The following is a 14,717-nucleotide window of genomic DNA, read 5'->3' on the forward strand; positions in this document are numbered from 1 at the left end:
GCGGATTAGTTGAAATAAAGTGTCATGAATAAATGCAGCCACTTGCTCACGGCCAATAGATAATTAAAACTTTTTTTTTCCAGAACCTTATTCATAGAGATCCATGTCTGGCTCTGCATCTTCAAGCTCTGCAACGGCATCGTCATCGTCAACCATCTCATCATCTTCCTCAAGTTCACTGTCGCTATGGTTCGGAAGCACCTCCAGCTTGCCGTCCTCCAACACGACTTGAGCGACCTCGCCATCCTTGATACCGCCACGCAGTATGAGAACAGCGAGACGGTTGAGGACTTCTTTTTCAATAAGTCGTGAGAGCGGACGGGCACCATATGCAGGCGAGTAACCCGCAGAGCCAAGGTAGTCCTTTGCTTCGGGCGTAAGCTCGATGCGCACATTGCGACCATTCGACTGTAACCTCCTCTGGATTTCATCGAGGCGCACATCAACAATACTGCGAATCTCACGCTTGGTGAGGCGGTTGAAGATGACGATACTGGAAATTCGGTTCAAGAATTCGGGGAGGAAATAATTCCGCAGAGTGTTCTGGACCAGCTCCTTTGTAGCTGGATCAATCTTTCCGTCAGCACCATTAGGACGAGAGAGATATTCGGCGCCGAGATTAGACGTCATGACCACGATAGAGTTCTTGGCGTCGACGACCCTTCCTTGTCCATCAGTGATACGGCCATCGTCCATGAGTTGAAGCAGAACGGTCAAAACTTCCTTGGCGGCCTTTTCAACCTCATCGAATAGCAGAATGGAGAATGGCCGACGGCGGAGAGCTTCGGTTAGTTGGCCTCCAGCGTCGTGTCCGACGTAACCAGGCGGTGCTCCAATCATCCTGCTAAGGGAGTGACGCTCCTGATATTCGGACATGTCAAATCGGATCATAGCCTTTGGATCGTCGAAGAGAAACTCAGCAAGAGCCTTGGTAAGTAAAGTTTTACCGGTTCCCGATGGACCGCAGAAGAGAAAGCTCGGCGGCTGATTCGGGTTCGCAAGGCCGGAACGTTGTAGCCGTATGGCATTAGCCACGGATGTGACGGCCTCCTTCTGACCGACAACAATCTTGCCCAGATACTTTTCCATGTGCAAGAGCTTGTCCTTTTCGGTCGTCTTGAGCCTGGTGACAGGGATTCCTGTCCAGCGTGCAACAATCTCGTTGATCTGGTCAGGTCCGACGACATCGGTCAAAAGCGGCTCGTCCCCTGCTCCACGACGAGCATACATTTCGGCATCTTGCCGCGCCTTCTCAGCTTCGAGTTGTTCGATACGGTGCTCAACGTCGGGAATAGCGTAGTATTTGAGATCGGAGGCTGTCTGAAGATCCCTCATGCGCTCAGCCTCGGCCTGCTTGACCTTGAGTTGATCCAGTTTGATCTTCGCTTCTTGCACATCCTTGCTTCTTTGCTTCTCGGCCTCATACTTCTCTCGGAGAGGACGGAGCTCCTCCGCTACATTGGCAGCTTCTTGTTTCGCCTCTTGGAGTCGAGTGCGCGACGCTTCATCCTTCTCTCGATCCAACGCGTGAATTTCAATCTCTAACTGACGCAACCTTCTCTCCAAGTTATCAAGCGCTTCAGGTTGTGATTCTCGTGTAACTCTGACTGCAGCCGCCGCCTCGTCAATGAGATCAACGGCAGAATCGGGCAAGCGCCGTTGAGTAAGGTAACGAGCAGCAAGCGTCGCAGCGCTCACAATAGCTCCATCAGCAATATTGACACCATGATGTACCTCATACTTCTCTTTGAGCCCACGGAGGATTGAAATGGTCTCAGAGATGGATGGCTCCTTTACCAGCACTTGCTGGAATCGACGCTCGAACGCCTGGTCTTTCTCGATATACTTGCGGTATTCAGCTAGTGTGGTAGCACCGATGCAATGCAGCTGTCCACGAGCGAGCATGGGCTTCAGCAGATTGGCAGCATCCATTCCACCCTCTCCGCTCGCACCAGCACCCATGAGCAAGTGTATCTCGTCGACAAAGAGAACAATCATATCCTTGGAGTCCTCAATTTCTTTGAGGACGCCTTTCATGCGCTCTTCGAATTCTCCTCGATATTTGCTGCCAGCAACAAGAGAACCAACATCAAGCGACAAGAGTCTGCAAGCCGCCAAGTTGGCGGGCACGTCGGCATTGACGATCCTGGACGCTAATCCTTCGACGACAGTGGTCTTACCAACGCCAGGATCACCAATCAAAACAGGGTTGTTTTTTGTTCGACGGGACAAGATTCGTATAACTCGTCGAATCTCGTCCTCTCTTCCAATGACCGGATCAATCTTTCCTTCTCGGGCCATCGCGGTCATGTCGATTGTAAATTTCTTGAGGTTTTCATTTTCTTCCTCGGCGTCAGCCGTCTTCGAATCCACCCTCTTCGTGCCGCGGATTTGCTGAATAGCTTGATCGATTAGCTTGACGTTTGGGACGTTGGCCTCTGAAAGGCATTTTTGAATGACTGAGTCTTGTGCCAGAGCGGTGATAAGATGATCCACCGCAACGAAGCTATCCTTTTGGGTCTTTTGTAATTCACCAGCGGATCTCAAGACTTTAGAGAATGAGGGAGAAACTGAGACCGTCTCCGGTGGAGGATCTTGGCTGGGTAATCTGACTAATGCTTTCTTTACGGCTCGATCAAAAAGCTGAGGATCACCATGGGCGCGTTCTACGACCTGACGGAAAAGTGGTGCCGACGCGGATGCTTGGGAAGCATTGACTGATTGTTGCTGGTCTTTTGAGAGGTCCTCTGGAGGATCGAAAAGGGAGACTGCAAGGTGAAGAGGAAGCAACTGTGAGTGGGCGTATTGCGTGGCCAGCTCATGCGCATCGCCCAATGCCTTGGTGGCTCGATCTGTGAATTGAAGTCCGGACGCCATTCCGGAAATATTGATATATGGGTGTCAGATCTGTATACGCGATCTCTTCGATGGTGTTGATAAATTTGTTTATCTAATCTAGAAGTCGAGTGTTTAAGAGATGATCTCTATCTGGAAGTCTTTGAGACTTTGTTCGTGTGGTTGGTGTGGTGGTTGAGAGGGGTAGCTGGCGTGAGAGCTCAGAGCGACAGTTGTTTTTATAGTGACGCACGGCAAGTTGTCGGGAACAACATCGAAGCTCATGGCGGGGTGGAGTTGATACGAGAAAGTGCTGGAACGATCTGATTGGTTCGATTAGGAAGCCAGTTGGAAAGTTGCCTAATTCGGAAGCTTAACGCTCGCTGAGGTCATCATCGCTTGTATGGCCAATCAAAGTGGTTGTGGCTGCCCTCGGGTGTGGTGATTGAGAGAAGTTGCTGGGGGGTCGTCACGGACCAAGTACGGACAAACTTCGGAGACGCAATTATGTCTTTCTGAGTGGTTTGATGCATGGATAATTATGATCGGGAAGTACGGAATACAGTACTAGAATGGTCAGCCAAAACGGCCTTTTTCTACGGCTTCGTGGAGGAACAAGAAAAGAATGTGGGGATAATTTACGTATGCAACTCTTTGGGCAGCGGATGATCCGAATACCGTTGACGAGAGGGCTCTCTTTTCGGACGCCGTAGTCGTCCGCCTCCCTCGGGTACCTGAAAATCCTAGGTCAGACCATCTCCTCCGCGTCGGTTGCTGGCAAGCCGTTACTCTGTATCTGCGTTGAGGGACCCTGAATAAATTTCCCAGTGTTCTCCTTGTCATTGCACCAGCATCAGCACTGGTATCAGCGCCAACACCAGATTTCAGCACCTTTCGTCTTCTTTTTTGGAAACAGACAAATTTGAACACAATGGAGGCGATAGCGAATATTACCCGCCTGGAAACTCCGGTCCACCCTTATTATCCTTTGGAAATTCAAATCGTTGGATACGTCGCAAATCAATTATCCGTTCCTCATCTTCTCGTCAGTTTCGCAGCGGGATGTGCCGCCATCTTCTCCATCACCACTGTGATTGTGACGAAGATCCGGCCTCATTTGCCTCGTTCAGAATTGCTCACCGTCTTGTGGTTTGTCTTGTGTATGGATCATATCGAGTCTTTGTTTTTTACACAACTTTTGCTAATGCACTCACAGCAGGATGCATTCACTTGTTCTTCGAAGGTATAGAGGATTCCTCATTGGATGCTACATTAGAAAATGTTTTTCTGACGGAGATTTCTATCTGCAGGCTACTACGTCCTCAATCACACTCGTATGGGCGGTCAAATGGATCTGTTCGGTCAGCTTTGGAAGGAATACTCTCTCTCCGACTCTCGATACCTCACTAGTGATCCCTTCGTTCTGTGCATGGAGACCATTACTGCGGTGAGACTTCCTCCAACAATTTATTGTCACACCATGGATCTGATATAAATGTTTTCAGGCTGCATGGGGCCCCCTCTCCTTCCTGGTGGCTGCTCTCATTACGACCGAGAGCCCGTTGCGCTATCCCCTGCAGGCAATCGTCTCGCTCGGACAACTGTACGGTGATGTCTTGTATTATACGACGAGCATGTTCGACCACTTCCACAAGGGTCTCTCATACTGCCGTCCTGAGTCGTACTACTTTTGGGGATACTACTTTTTTATGAACACCTTCTGGATCATCATACCTCTTGGTACGGCTTATGCAGCGATCTTTAGCTTTTGTTGGACTGTTATGCTAATAATGGACATTAGTTCTTCTTTACAACAGTGTTACCGCCACGGCGCGCGCCTTCAAAATTGCTGAGCAGACTGCTGGAAAGACCCGCCAGAAGAAGCTCAATTAAAAGAACGGGGATCTCAGTGAAAAAACGCATCACCGAGGGATAAATCTTCTTTCCCGGCTCCGAGGAGATATCACTCCTCCATGGGATATTTCGTCGTCGAGCCGATATATTTTTCCGTGCTATAGAAGCATATATTGTACACATAGACAATTATCTAGATCGACTACGATAGTGTAATGTAATGAACCATATCAGAGTTACAGCAGTAAGTGCAACTAGCTCAATGACTTTTGATCGGTTAATATAAGCCCAACAAAAGGAAATAAATGAAGTTTTTGATGGGTTTTATTCCGGACAAATACATTTGTCGTCATTCAAGGTAGCAGGGCGATAGTCACTATAAATCCGATTTGCAAACACTAGTAACAGTGTAATTTACTGCGTCGAGAGACCAAAGAGGCCAGAATGCCTTCACCAGAACGGAAGATTGAGGTCACGCTGCCGACACGCTTTTTGCACACTGCAAAAACCCCCAATGCTACGTCCTTTTACTCCGGAATTGAGCTGTACCCAAGAGCCACGTCAGTTGATAATCCCCTGTCTTATTGGTCAGTCTGCGACTCTGCGCATGATGATACCGACAAAAAAAGAGGCATTGACCCCGCATCTCCCCTGGACAGTGATATTATACTTCTGCCTCTTTTCTTGTCGTAATCTTCAGCTGCTTATTGTTCGCGGCATTGCAATCTTGTTCGGCTCATTAGGCAAACCATTGACTAATTGGAAAACTGCCTAACTCCAAAGTCTGCCAAAAGAAAAAAAAATCTTTAAAGAAAATGTTCACATAAGCTTTGGTCAGGCTACAAATAGTGTAACTAAAGTCTCATGTCGGTCGCGTCTCAATCAAAGACAGATCTCCCTTCCGACCTTGCAGCCTCAAGCACAACAGAAGGGCCGTCGGGGTTGTCGAGCCGGACCACTGTGAGCCTGGAAGCCGCAGCTCCTCTTGTTAGCCGATGGAGCCCGGACACGTCTAGTGTTGCGACTAGCTCCTTAACTGGCGCTGGCGAAGGCCCGTCTGGGACCCAAGCTTCTCGGGGTTCTATGGCCTCCGCTGGAGGTGCGAGTACAGGTATTAATAGCACATCAGAGGGTGATGCGACAGAGCCACGAGAGAGCCACGAGAGAGCCACGAGAGGACACTTGAGGCATTGGAACACGGCGGGCCGCCCAGTCCGGTCGCTGACAGGACTGCGGAGAATTTTGCGCGGACAATGCATCAGAATGCAGCTTCGGCTCAAGCACTTAGCAGTTCCGGTTCTGCAGCACGGAGCAGAAGAAGACAAGTTTGATCTGAAATTTTTAATAGGCTTGTGAGGGTGATGCGAATGAAAATCCCCCAAAGGAGAACTCTTCAAATGCCTATTTCATTTGAGACTAGGGAGTAGAGATATGATGAGACACGTTCCCTCTTGTATTCTTTCCAAAGTTAAATGAATAGGGATCTATCGCTGTTAAAAATGCTAATGACTTCTTGCTTATAAGTCTCAAACTGTTCCAATTTTTTTGACATGAACTCGCCCATATTGCCTGTCCAGAATCGCGAAAGAGTAGAATTTAATTGCTCTTTTGGAACCTCATCAAAGAAACCTTTTAGTTGACATCTGACAATATTAAACAAGCCTAGCGGATTCTGTAATGCATATAGGTATGAGATTCGGCCGGTCTCGAACGCCTCCTTCATCATGCTTGCCTGTGAATAAGCTATTCCGTTGTCGTCGAGTAAGCCCCTGGATTGCTCTTCTTGCTGAAATATAGCAACAAACTCATTGTAGGCTGTCCAAAATGCTTCATAATTCGGGTCATCGGGACTCTCGGGAAATTCACCAAATAGCCGAAGCGGTGGGAGCTGGTAAGTCAGAGGCAAAGAGCAAGCCCATTCAAGATCTATAATATGTGAGACCTTCCCTTCCTTATCGACAAAAACGTTGCTAGGGTGCACATCAGTTAGTCTCATGAGAAAAGGGCCATTCCGCAGGCGGCGATCGATGAATTGAGGGAAAAGGATTTGCATCATAACTAAGTCAGACGCTACCCCTTGTGCATCAACTCTGTCCTGAGCCACATTAGGGTGAATTTCAAAGCGCTTATTGTGACAAGATAACATGTCCAGGTAGAAGCTATCTGCATTTGTATATGTTATGTTGCGTTTGATATGAGTGGGAATTCCGGCGTTCTCCAGCTCAAATAAATGTAACATGCATGGACGACCTGACAAGCTGATCTGACCATGATCATTAATTGTCCAGGAGCCGATGCGTGGTTGCGAGACTCTGCTAAGGGATAGCATGATCTGCGACATGCTCCGATAGAGGTTGCAAGTCTGCTCTGGCGTTAGGGTTCGTGAGGAGAGAAGGCGCTCATCCTGATTTTCAATCCAATCGGTGATGATATATCCATGTTCCAAAAAGGTCGATCTCCTCTGTGGGATATATTCACAGAAGCGCGAACCCCGAAGGAGATAGCTGCAAACCCTCCAGATTGAGGTTTTAATTCGAAGCCAGAAAGAGAGATACTTTGACTCAAAAAACTTGAAAGCAGCCGTTACCTGTTAGCATGCTGGGCCAACCCTTGGAGGGAAACACCAAAAGATTAGACCTACACTTAACCCACCAGGCAACCCAAACCCTTTGAGCTTAGCAGTTGGGATGTCCGGGCAGTGTTCCCGGATCCAGATATGTGTTGCAGCCTCAGATCGCAGCTTCTCCTCACAGTTCCCTTTTCCTTCTGCAGTCTTGTCGCCCAGCTTAAACGGCAAAGGTACTCTAAATGCCAGCCATCTTGGCAAACCTTTGACCTCGGTTGACACGCGAATGCAAAGATTAAAGCTTCCATGTTGCCATATTTCTTTGTTGTCTGCCGAAAAGGGTTTCCCGACAGTGATCTTTGCTGACTCGTTACGTTTAAGACCGAAATGTGATGCAACCAGCTCCTGAATCTCTTCGGACCGTTCTGCCATCTCTTTATAGAATTCGCCCATTTTCAAAGGGTACTGCAGCGCTAACCTCATATCTTCCTCGCTTTCTAGTGCTTCTTCAAGATCGACTTCGCCTCGAAGCAGCATTCTTTTTCTCATGCAGTCATTATTGAGCACGTTATTATTGTGTTCTGATTGGAAATTTCGAGCTTGTGTTCGGTCATAGTCCATTGTGGACTGGACTTTGTTGTTCATGTCTAATCGCACTTGCTGAGCCTCTACCCACGGCCAAGCAATGCTTGGAACATGACAAGCCCGTGGACGATCGAAGTCTAGAGAGGAACGGAATAGAGCTTCTCGCTCTCCGGGCTTAGATGTAGTTCTACTCGATGGACACAGGATATCTGGAGCCTCAATTTGTTAGCATTTAACAAGCCTTGGTTGGACATGTGACTCTAAAGTAGTAGGTTCGGCGAGTTTGGGGCATTATTCGAAGATGAGAAATTAGTAGTATCAAGTGAATCCATATTACTTAGCAACATTATAAGACTACGTAGCTACCTTATGGTTTTGAGAGACAGTCAAGTAAGTGGTCAAGGGACCTACCGTTTGGACAGAGACCAGGGTTTCGACATCAAGATCGAATCACAGACAAAAGAAGGGAAATTGTGCCGTTGAGACAAGTATAGGGTGTTAGGGGTCCACGTAAGTTAATTGCCTTAGGCGTCAAGCGCGTAGGGAAACAGAGACAAAAACAATGGATGGAAGGATGGAGATATGCCCTAAGTTAATCGGAGGACTGCAACATTATGCACAGTCGTGTCCATCCTTGCTGCTATGCATTATTCTATGTGGTAACCGCATTATGCTCATTATTATGTTTACGGAGTACAATGGTTATCATGAGGAAGTGGCTGGACAGGGATGGATGATTGGGTGCTCGGTTCGGGCCATGATCAGAAACAAGCTGAGGAGCGAGGAAGGGACCTCGGGAGGCACCAAGTGGGTTTTCGTCTCTTTTCCCCCACCCCGTCCTTTCCTAATCCATCCACGTTCAGCTAAACAACAACACATGTAAACAATCGCTCCAACCAAGTTTCACTTAGGGTTGACACAAATGTTACTACGACCAAAGGTTTTCTTAATGAAGAAAATTACATCTCATATGTTCTGTAATCTCTCTTTGGATAATTGTATTGAGTGAAGTGGATTTACTGGGTAGTAGGCATAACGGGAGGATCCCTATGCCAAGCTTTTGCTAACCCAGTCTCTCATGCACGAATCTTCGCACACACAGACTCATATTGAAGAGTTTTCAAGAAGTCTGCCTAGGTTACTAGTATCGATGGAAAAGAATGGCATTAGCAAGGCACGTTGATAAAATGCATCCATGTCTGTCCAATGGCTTGTTTGAAAGAGATCAGCCACGATACAAACAATCAAAGCTGAAGCTCCGAACTGGGCCACCATCCCTGCCAGTCTATAATAACAGGGCATGCTCTTGTCCCTACAACCGCCCCAACCTTATCGGCTGCCGCTTTGGTTGCTACGACACCGCATCTCGTCACAGCATCTCACTGGCCACGCTCTGCAAGCCACCTTTGCTGCCGTTATTCTTCAAGTGAATCCTTTGTCGGGCATTGCACCACTCAGATGGATTGACCGTCCCGATCGCTGATCCTTCACCCTACAGCCGAGCTTGCCTCGACAACTGAGCCAGAAACGCTGCTCATTGTGAAACGCTACAACCATCACTATAACCCACCATAACCTGCCTACCGCACATGCGGGCTGTGTGACCAGTACGTAAACAATGACAACTTTTTGTCGACGGATCATTTTCTAATTCGTTCCTGCTCCACGTAGGCAATGCCGTCTCCTTCGACGACACCCACGTCCCATCGGCCACATCACCAAAGGCACCATAGCCATGATGTGACGCGTTCCGACTCGATGACCTCTGAGATCAAGCGGGCAACTCGCCCGACCATCGATCGGGCGGAGATTGGTACCCAGTATGCTTCAAGCTCAGTTATGGAAAGGGTACGAAAGTGGCAGGAACAGGTGTCAACGCCATCGGGTGACGAGAACAATAACAACGACATCATATCTCCTACGAATGAAGACGGAAAGGATTACATTGGCGAGTGGCGGAGCCCCGGCGGTGTCAGTGAAAAGGAGAATACGCCAGAACACCGAGGCAGTCGCCATAAGATTAAAGTAATCGATGAGGAGCCACAAGCAAGAGCTCGCAGCGGTAGCGCCCCCCGGAAGAGGGTAGTCAGTGATCAACACTGGCGAAGTAAACGGTCACCACCACGGGAAGCCATCACAACAGGCATGGGCAAGCGAACACCTGTGACTCCGAAGACCAAATTGCCCGATGATGGCATCCGAGTAAAAGCAATCCGAGAACCACGAGAAAAGAAACGCTCGACGCCAGACAAAGATGCAGAAACTTCCCCACCGAAATCACGCACTGTTACGGATGACGGCATACGTGTCTATCGTACACCAGCGAGTGGTCGCTCGAAGCATATGAAGACGAAGACGACAGAAGGAAAAGGAAGGCCAAGGTCGCGTAGTAGAGACGGTGGGAAAAGCGAAAGTTCAACAGCGACTTTGACTCCACCGAGCAAAGGCAATTGCCGCGAGAGAAGTCAGAATGATCTTTCGAGATCTTCTCCTACAGCTGGCTCAACGAAAAAGCGCAGAGGCGACCGCCAAAGCCGTGATCAAAACATCCAATCCCCTGAACTATCGATGCGCTCCCCCCGCAGTGGGGGCAAGCGCAGCCCCAATCCTCAAGCCTCCAAGTCAAGCCTCCAAACGGAAGAGGTCCAGAAGGAAAGGAGCTTATCAAATGAACCTGGCCTACGTCCGGCACCGCTTCGCATCCCTGGAAATAGGGTTGAAGCCTGGCTCACCGGGACCGCAGATCCCTTTGTTGCAGAAACTGAGCCTCCTGGCCCTTCAAGCAAGGCAACAAAGCCCGTAAAGCGAGCGAGCGTTGCTAAACCAAAAGGTCAGCCCGTGTCGGATACCAGTTCGAGCCCCCAAAACCAGGTAGATGAGCTGCAACGACCGAGAAGCAGCGGCAGCAAGAGACGCAGGGACGCTCGTCGTTCGCAACTTCCCGTCTCGCCACCCGCCTCAGTTGATCACCCTACCAGGAGTCTTACTACCGACAGTTCCGCGCTTGAATTGGCCGAGCCTGAACCCTCTGAGTCTAGGTCGAGCTCACCGCTGAAAAGGTCAGGCGCAAAACGCCAGTCGATCACAACAATCAAGCATGGTGGCCCGCGGCCCACATCTCAAGAGATACCGGGGTCGAAGACCGAGGGTGCGGATAGCACTGCTCTCTCTTTGCCTGACCCCTCTCAGCCAAGTCTCGTATTTCAGGGGCCAAATGGTACTCTCAAGCGGCGTTTCCCACCTACGCAAGGAAGGCAGCTGTCTACCATTGCTTCTGTTGACACGCTGCGAAGCGCTACAGCTTTCTCGGAAAAGACCATTCAGGCCGAGGCCCCTCACCCTGATGTTCCGGAGTCTGAAGCCGGTGACAGCTTTGATCCTAACTTTATGCACTCAGTCGCTGGTAGCCAAACGGGTTTGAAACGGAGATTAACAACACACGCGGATCTCATGTCCGTTTTGTCCCTGCCCAGGGGCCGCAACGGGAGCATTAGATCAGCTCGTAGCATACGGACGAATCGAAGTCGCCTGGCCACAGCTACGACGGGCGATTTGATGAAAGAGCTTGCCTCTGATGAAACCAAGTACATGCGCGAACTGTGTACCTTGGTTGATGGCGTCATTCCCGTTTTGCTCTCTTGCGTCCTCTCCAAAAGCGAATCGGCTGTGGCTGCTGGTTTATTTAATCAGCATGCATCTCCCAACGATCCGAATATCACACGTCCAATTGTAGACATGGGCGTCGCTCTGGAGCGGCTCAAGTCAATGCACAAACGAGTTCCATTAAGTGATCCAGCTGCTCTCCTCACGTGGGCACAAGGGGCTCAAAGAGTCTACGTGGACTATCTTAAATCCTGGAGAATGGGCTTTCAAGATGTAGTGGTCAACTTGGCTCCTGCGTCAAAAGAGTCATCTACCGTTGATGGCGACAACAGATCCCAGGATGCGAGTGGACGGGATGGAAGTGGATATAGCGGATTGCCCATGAACGAAGATGGCGATATCGTTAATGGTGATGGGGAACGAGTTGACGTCGCATTTTTATTGAAGCGGCCTCTTGTTCGTCTGAAGTACCTTGCAAAGACATTCAAGGCACGTATCGAACCAATCCGTGATTTTTGCCACTATGTGTGTTAACTGTGCTGCAGGGATTAAATCAATTACAGCCATCAAAGGAAGCCAAGGCTACGGCAACCCGCTATCAGGAGCTTGTAACGGAGGCCCGGAGACGGTCCAATGACGAAAGAGCGAGACTGGAAGACGAGGCCGCTGCAGCCATTGATGCTACACGCGCACGAGACCCGCATAGCCTTGCGCCATTGGACGGTGTCATGGTTGATCCGAGCCGGCACGTACGTGCAAGGGATTATTTTGACATGGAGCTGCAGCATACAAGTGGGCAGTGGATTGACTGTCGCGTGGAACTTCTCCTTCGAGATGACGCCTCAGAAAAAGGCTCAAGCGGCGATCTCCTCGTCTGCGAAGTTGATGATATAGGCCGGTGGCTGTTGTTCCCACCCACCAGCTTGAACCGTGTATCTGCACGCAATGGTGACCTCAAAGGAGAGATAGTAGTCATGATTCGTGGGACGCTGAGTGACGGCCAAGAGTGGCAGGAACTTCTCTCACTCACCATTGACGATGAGCAAGCGGGCTTTGAATGGGTGCAAATGCTTGGGCTAAATCCTGTCCCACCTAGTATAACCAGGACACAGAGTTTTATTAGTCGGCATGAACGGCATCACAGTCTGAATCATGATGAACCCTCGAGTTCATCGCGTCCGGGAACGGCACACCGGAATTTTAATCCTCCAAGTCCCACAGAAATTGACATGCCTATTGGAGAGCAGGCCAGAACATCATCGATGACTTGGAGCCCGAAGACGCCACCCAGATCAAGCGAACAGAAGAACAAAAGCCAGGAAGCTGCTCCCAAAGCTCCACCATCAAATGAGAGAGCACGACTGCAGAAGAAGCAACCAGAAGAATCAAAATCTCCTAATGCAGATGGGCCGCGAAGACGATTACAGAAATCGCCAAGGGTTTCGGGTGTATCGGGAGAGTCAAGAACTCCCAATGATCTCAATGAGCTGTTGGACTCGCCCTCGACCGATTTCAATTCAAGCCTGAGACGAACTAAAGCAACAAGGGTCTCGAGGGTAGCTCACGAATCTTCACCGAATCTGCGATCTCCTCTATCGACGCGATTTAAGGAGGATGGTAAACGAGCGCACTCTACCTTTGATACCCCTCCAAAGATAGATGACGATATAACAGATGCTGAGAGTGCAGCGTCCTCATCTATCTTTCACGGTGCTGCCACAAGAGCGGAGTCAGATCCTATCCTAAGACCATCACGGCATTCTGAGCCTAGCTTTGATACGCATCGGGCCTTTCATGCCCACGACAGAGACACTGACGAAGATGAAGATGAAGACATCAAAAATGTTGTGCGGCCCCTCTTTGCTCGGTCTGTTTCATCCGTTCCATCAATGGAGCTACCTAGCATGCCTCGCCTTCGAAAAAGTAGCCAGTCGATTTCGTCTGTCAAACAAACCAGACCACCATCTCCAGAAGAGTCCATTTCACAGCCACCTTCGGTAACTTCAGCATCATTTGAGCTTCCGCCAGCACTTCGAAAGAAGCCAACAGCAGACCGATTCAAGAATGAACAAGCCGAATCTGAGCGCGACATACCAGAGCCTCCATCGCCTCCTCCGCCACCGCCTCCACCTCACCGATCCCCTAGCCCCCAGCAGGCAAATAGAATTCGTCCACCAGAAATTTTACCACCGAAATCGGGAGGGCACATACGGCGACGTTCCTCGTCACCTCTCAAGCACGAATATGCTCCATCCAGCGTATCAGGGTCATCTTCTGGAAGTGACTATACGCAATCCGACGATGGGTCGTCATCATCTGAATCTTCCGAGGAGCTCGAAGATGGAGACGCGCCCACTCCACTCTTGCCATTGGCGGCACTCCATCGCTTTGGAAAGACTTCGCCACATGGCTCTATTTACTCTTTCCCCGCTGGAAACACAACACTGACTCCTTCACAATCAGCTTCACAGGCGCCTTACAAAACAGTGCCGCCGCAACCAGCTAAATCATCTAAAGCTATTGCCTCTATTTTCAGCTGGTCCGATAAGGGCATGTGGGAGAACCTGCACCCTGATGAATGCAGTGTTGTGATTACACCGGGCTTGATTGAAGCTTTTGAGATGAGTGCAGCTCATTCTCGCCCGATTTCAGCCGGAAAGAATGCCGACAGTGGCGGAGGCTCGCCGCAAGACCGAGGCAGCAACAATGGCGGCGAGCGACCCCTCGTGGCACTGGAGTTGACACCGCTCGTCCAGCTCCGCCGGGGAACAGCATTAGATATTTCCATTCGCTCTCCTCCAACGGCCAACTCGAGAATAAAGTGCGGTAACAATGTCATGTTTCGATCTCGAAATGCAGAAGAATGCGAGAATCTCTACGCCATGATCAACACATCCCGCATCAACAACCCGACTTACATTGCGTTGCAAAATGCACGTCCTTCATACAGCGATGGCTACGCTACGTCAATCGCTCGTCGCAACAGCACGCGCAGCGGAAGCGGTAGCTGGTTCAGTCTCGGCCGGCGAGGCAGTTACCGCGCGGCTTCCAGCACACGAACGCCCAGCATTGCCCAAACCGAGAGTAGCGTGGGCAGCTTTACATCTGCATTTTCTGCACTCAAACGGTTCAGTGGTGGCGCCATGTTCAATGTATCCAAGAGCACCGTGACGTCTCGAAATGGCGACAATACCGCCAGTCGGCCTAACAGCGTCTACTCTACATCTTCCGGGTCATCGCCCGTTGGGACACCGATTGATCCCAACAGCCCGAA

The 14,717-nt window shown here is 49.8% G+C and overlaps 4 protein-coding genes across 4 annotated transcripts; 2 read left to right on the plus strand and 2 right to left on the minus strand.

The window, feature by feature from the left end:
- Positions 1-87: 87 nt before the first annotated feature.
- Positions 88-2,877, minus strand: L228DRAFT_252571 (putative heat shock protein Hsp98/Hsp104/ClpA; the record flags this gene model as incomplete). Its single annotated transcript, XM_018333698.1, has 1 exon — positions 88-2,877. One exon carries the CDS (start codon positions 2,875-2,877, stop codon positions 88-90), a length of 2,790 nt encoding a protein of 929 aa, XP_018189635.1.
- A 575-nt stretch (positions 2,878-3,452) lies between these two features.
- On the plus strand, positions 3,453-5,171 carry L228DRAFT_244955 (EBP domain-containing protein). Its single transcript, XM_018332049.1, has 5 exons — positions 3,453-3,995; positions 4,052-4,078; positions 4,146-4,282; positions 4,341-4,575; positions 4,637-5,171. Exons 1-5 carry the CDS (start codon positions 3,767-3,769, stop codon positions 4,726-4,728), a joined length of 720 nt encoding a protein of 239 aa, XP_018189636.1. The 5' UTR covers positions 3,453-3,766; the 3' UTR covers positions 4,729-5,171.
- A 22-nt stretch (positions 5,172-5,193) lies between these two features.
- Positions 5,194-6,172, plus strand: L228DRAFT_244956 (hypothetical protein). The gene has a single exon (XM_018332050.1). The coding sequence runs from the start codon at positions 5,554-5,556 to the stop codon at positions 6,043-6,045; it is 492 nt and encodes a 163-aa protein (XP_018189637.1). The 5' UTR covers positions 5,194-5,553; the 3' UTR covers positions 6,046-6,172.
- Positions 6,043-8,064, minus strand: L228DRAFT_244957 (hypothetical protein). Its single transcript, XM_018332051.1, has 2 exons — positions 7,331-8,064; positions 6,043-7,258 (listed from the first exon to the last, which is right to left on the minus strand). The coding sequence occupies exons 1-2, from the start codon at positions 7,874-7,876 to the stop codon at positions 6,158-6,160; spliced, it is 1,647 nt and encodes a 548-aa protein (XP_018189638.1). The 5' UTR covers positions 7,877-8,064; the 3' UTR covers positions 6,043-6,157.
- Positions 8,065-14,717: the final 6,653 nt, after the last annotated feature.

This window comes from Xylona heveae, assembly GCF_001619985.1.
Source record: "Xylona heveae TC161 unplaced genomic scaffold L228scaffold_3, whole genome shotgun sequence".
Taxonomy (NCBI): domain Eukaryota; kingdom Fungi; phylum Ascomycota; class Xylonomycetes; order Xylonales; family Xylonaceae; genus Xylona; species Xylona heveae.

Bases quoted from the DNA above. Each gene is read 5' to 3' on its own strand.
- L228DRAFT_244957 (XM_018332051.1), bottom strand. From the start codon at position 7,876: ATGGACTATGACCGAACACAAGCTCGAAATTTCCAATCAGAACACAAT. The intron at 7,259-7,330 runs GTAGGTCTAATC...GCTGCTTTCAAG, and splicing joins GGTTGCCTGGTGGGTTAAGT to TTTTTTGAGTCAAAGTATCT.
- L228DRAFT_244955 (XM_018332049.1), top strand. From the start codon at position 3,767: ATGGAGGCGATAGCGAATATTACCCGCCTGGAAACTCCGGTCCACCCT. The intron at 3,996-4,051 runs GTATGGATCATA...ATGCACTCACAG, and splicing joins CGTCTTGTGGTTTGTCTTGT to CAGGATGCATTCACTTGTTC. The intron at 4,576-4,636 runs GTACGGCTTATG...AATGGACATTAG, and splicing joins CTGGATCATCATACCTCTTG to TTCTTCTTTACAACAGTGTT.
- L228DRAFT_244956 (XM_018332050.1), top strand. From the start codon at position 5,554: ATGTCGGTCGCGTCTCAATCAAAGACAGATCTCCCTTCCGACCTTGCA.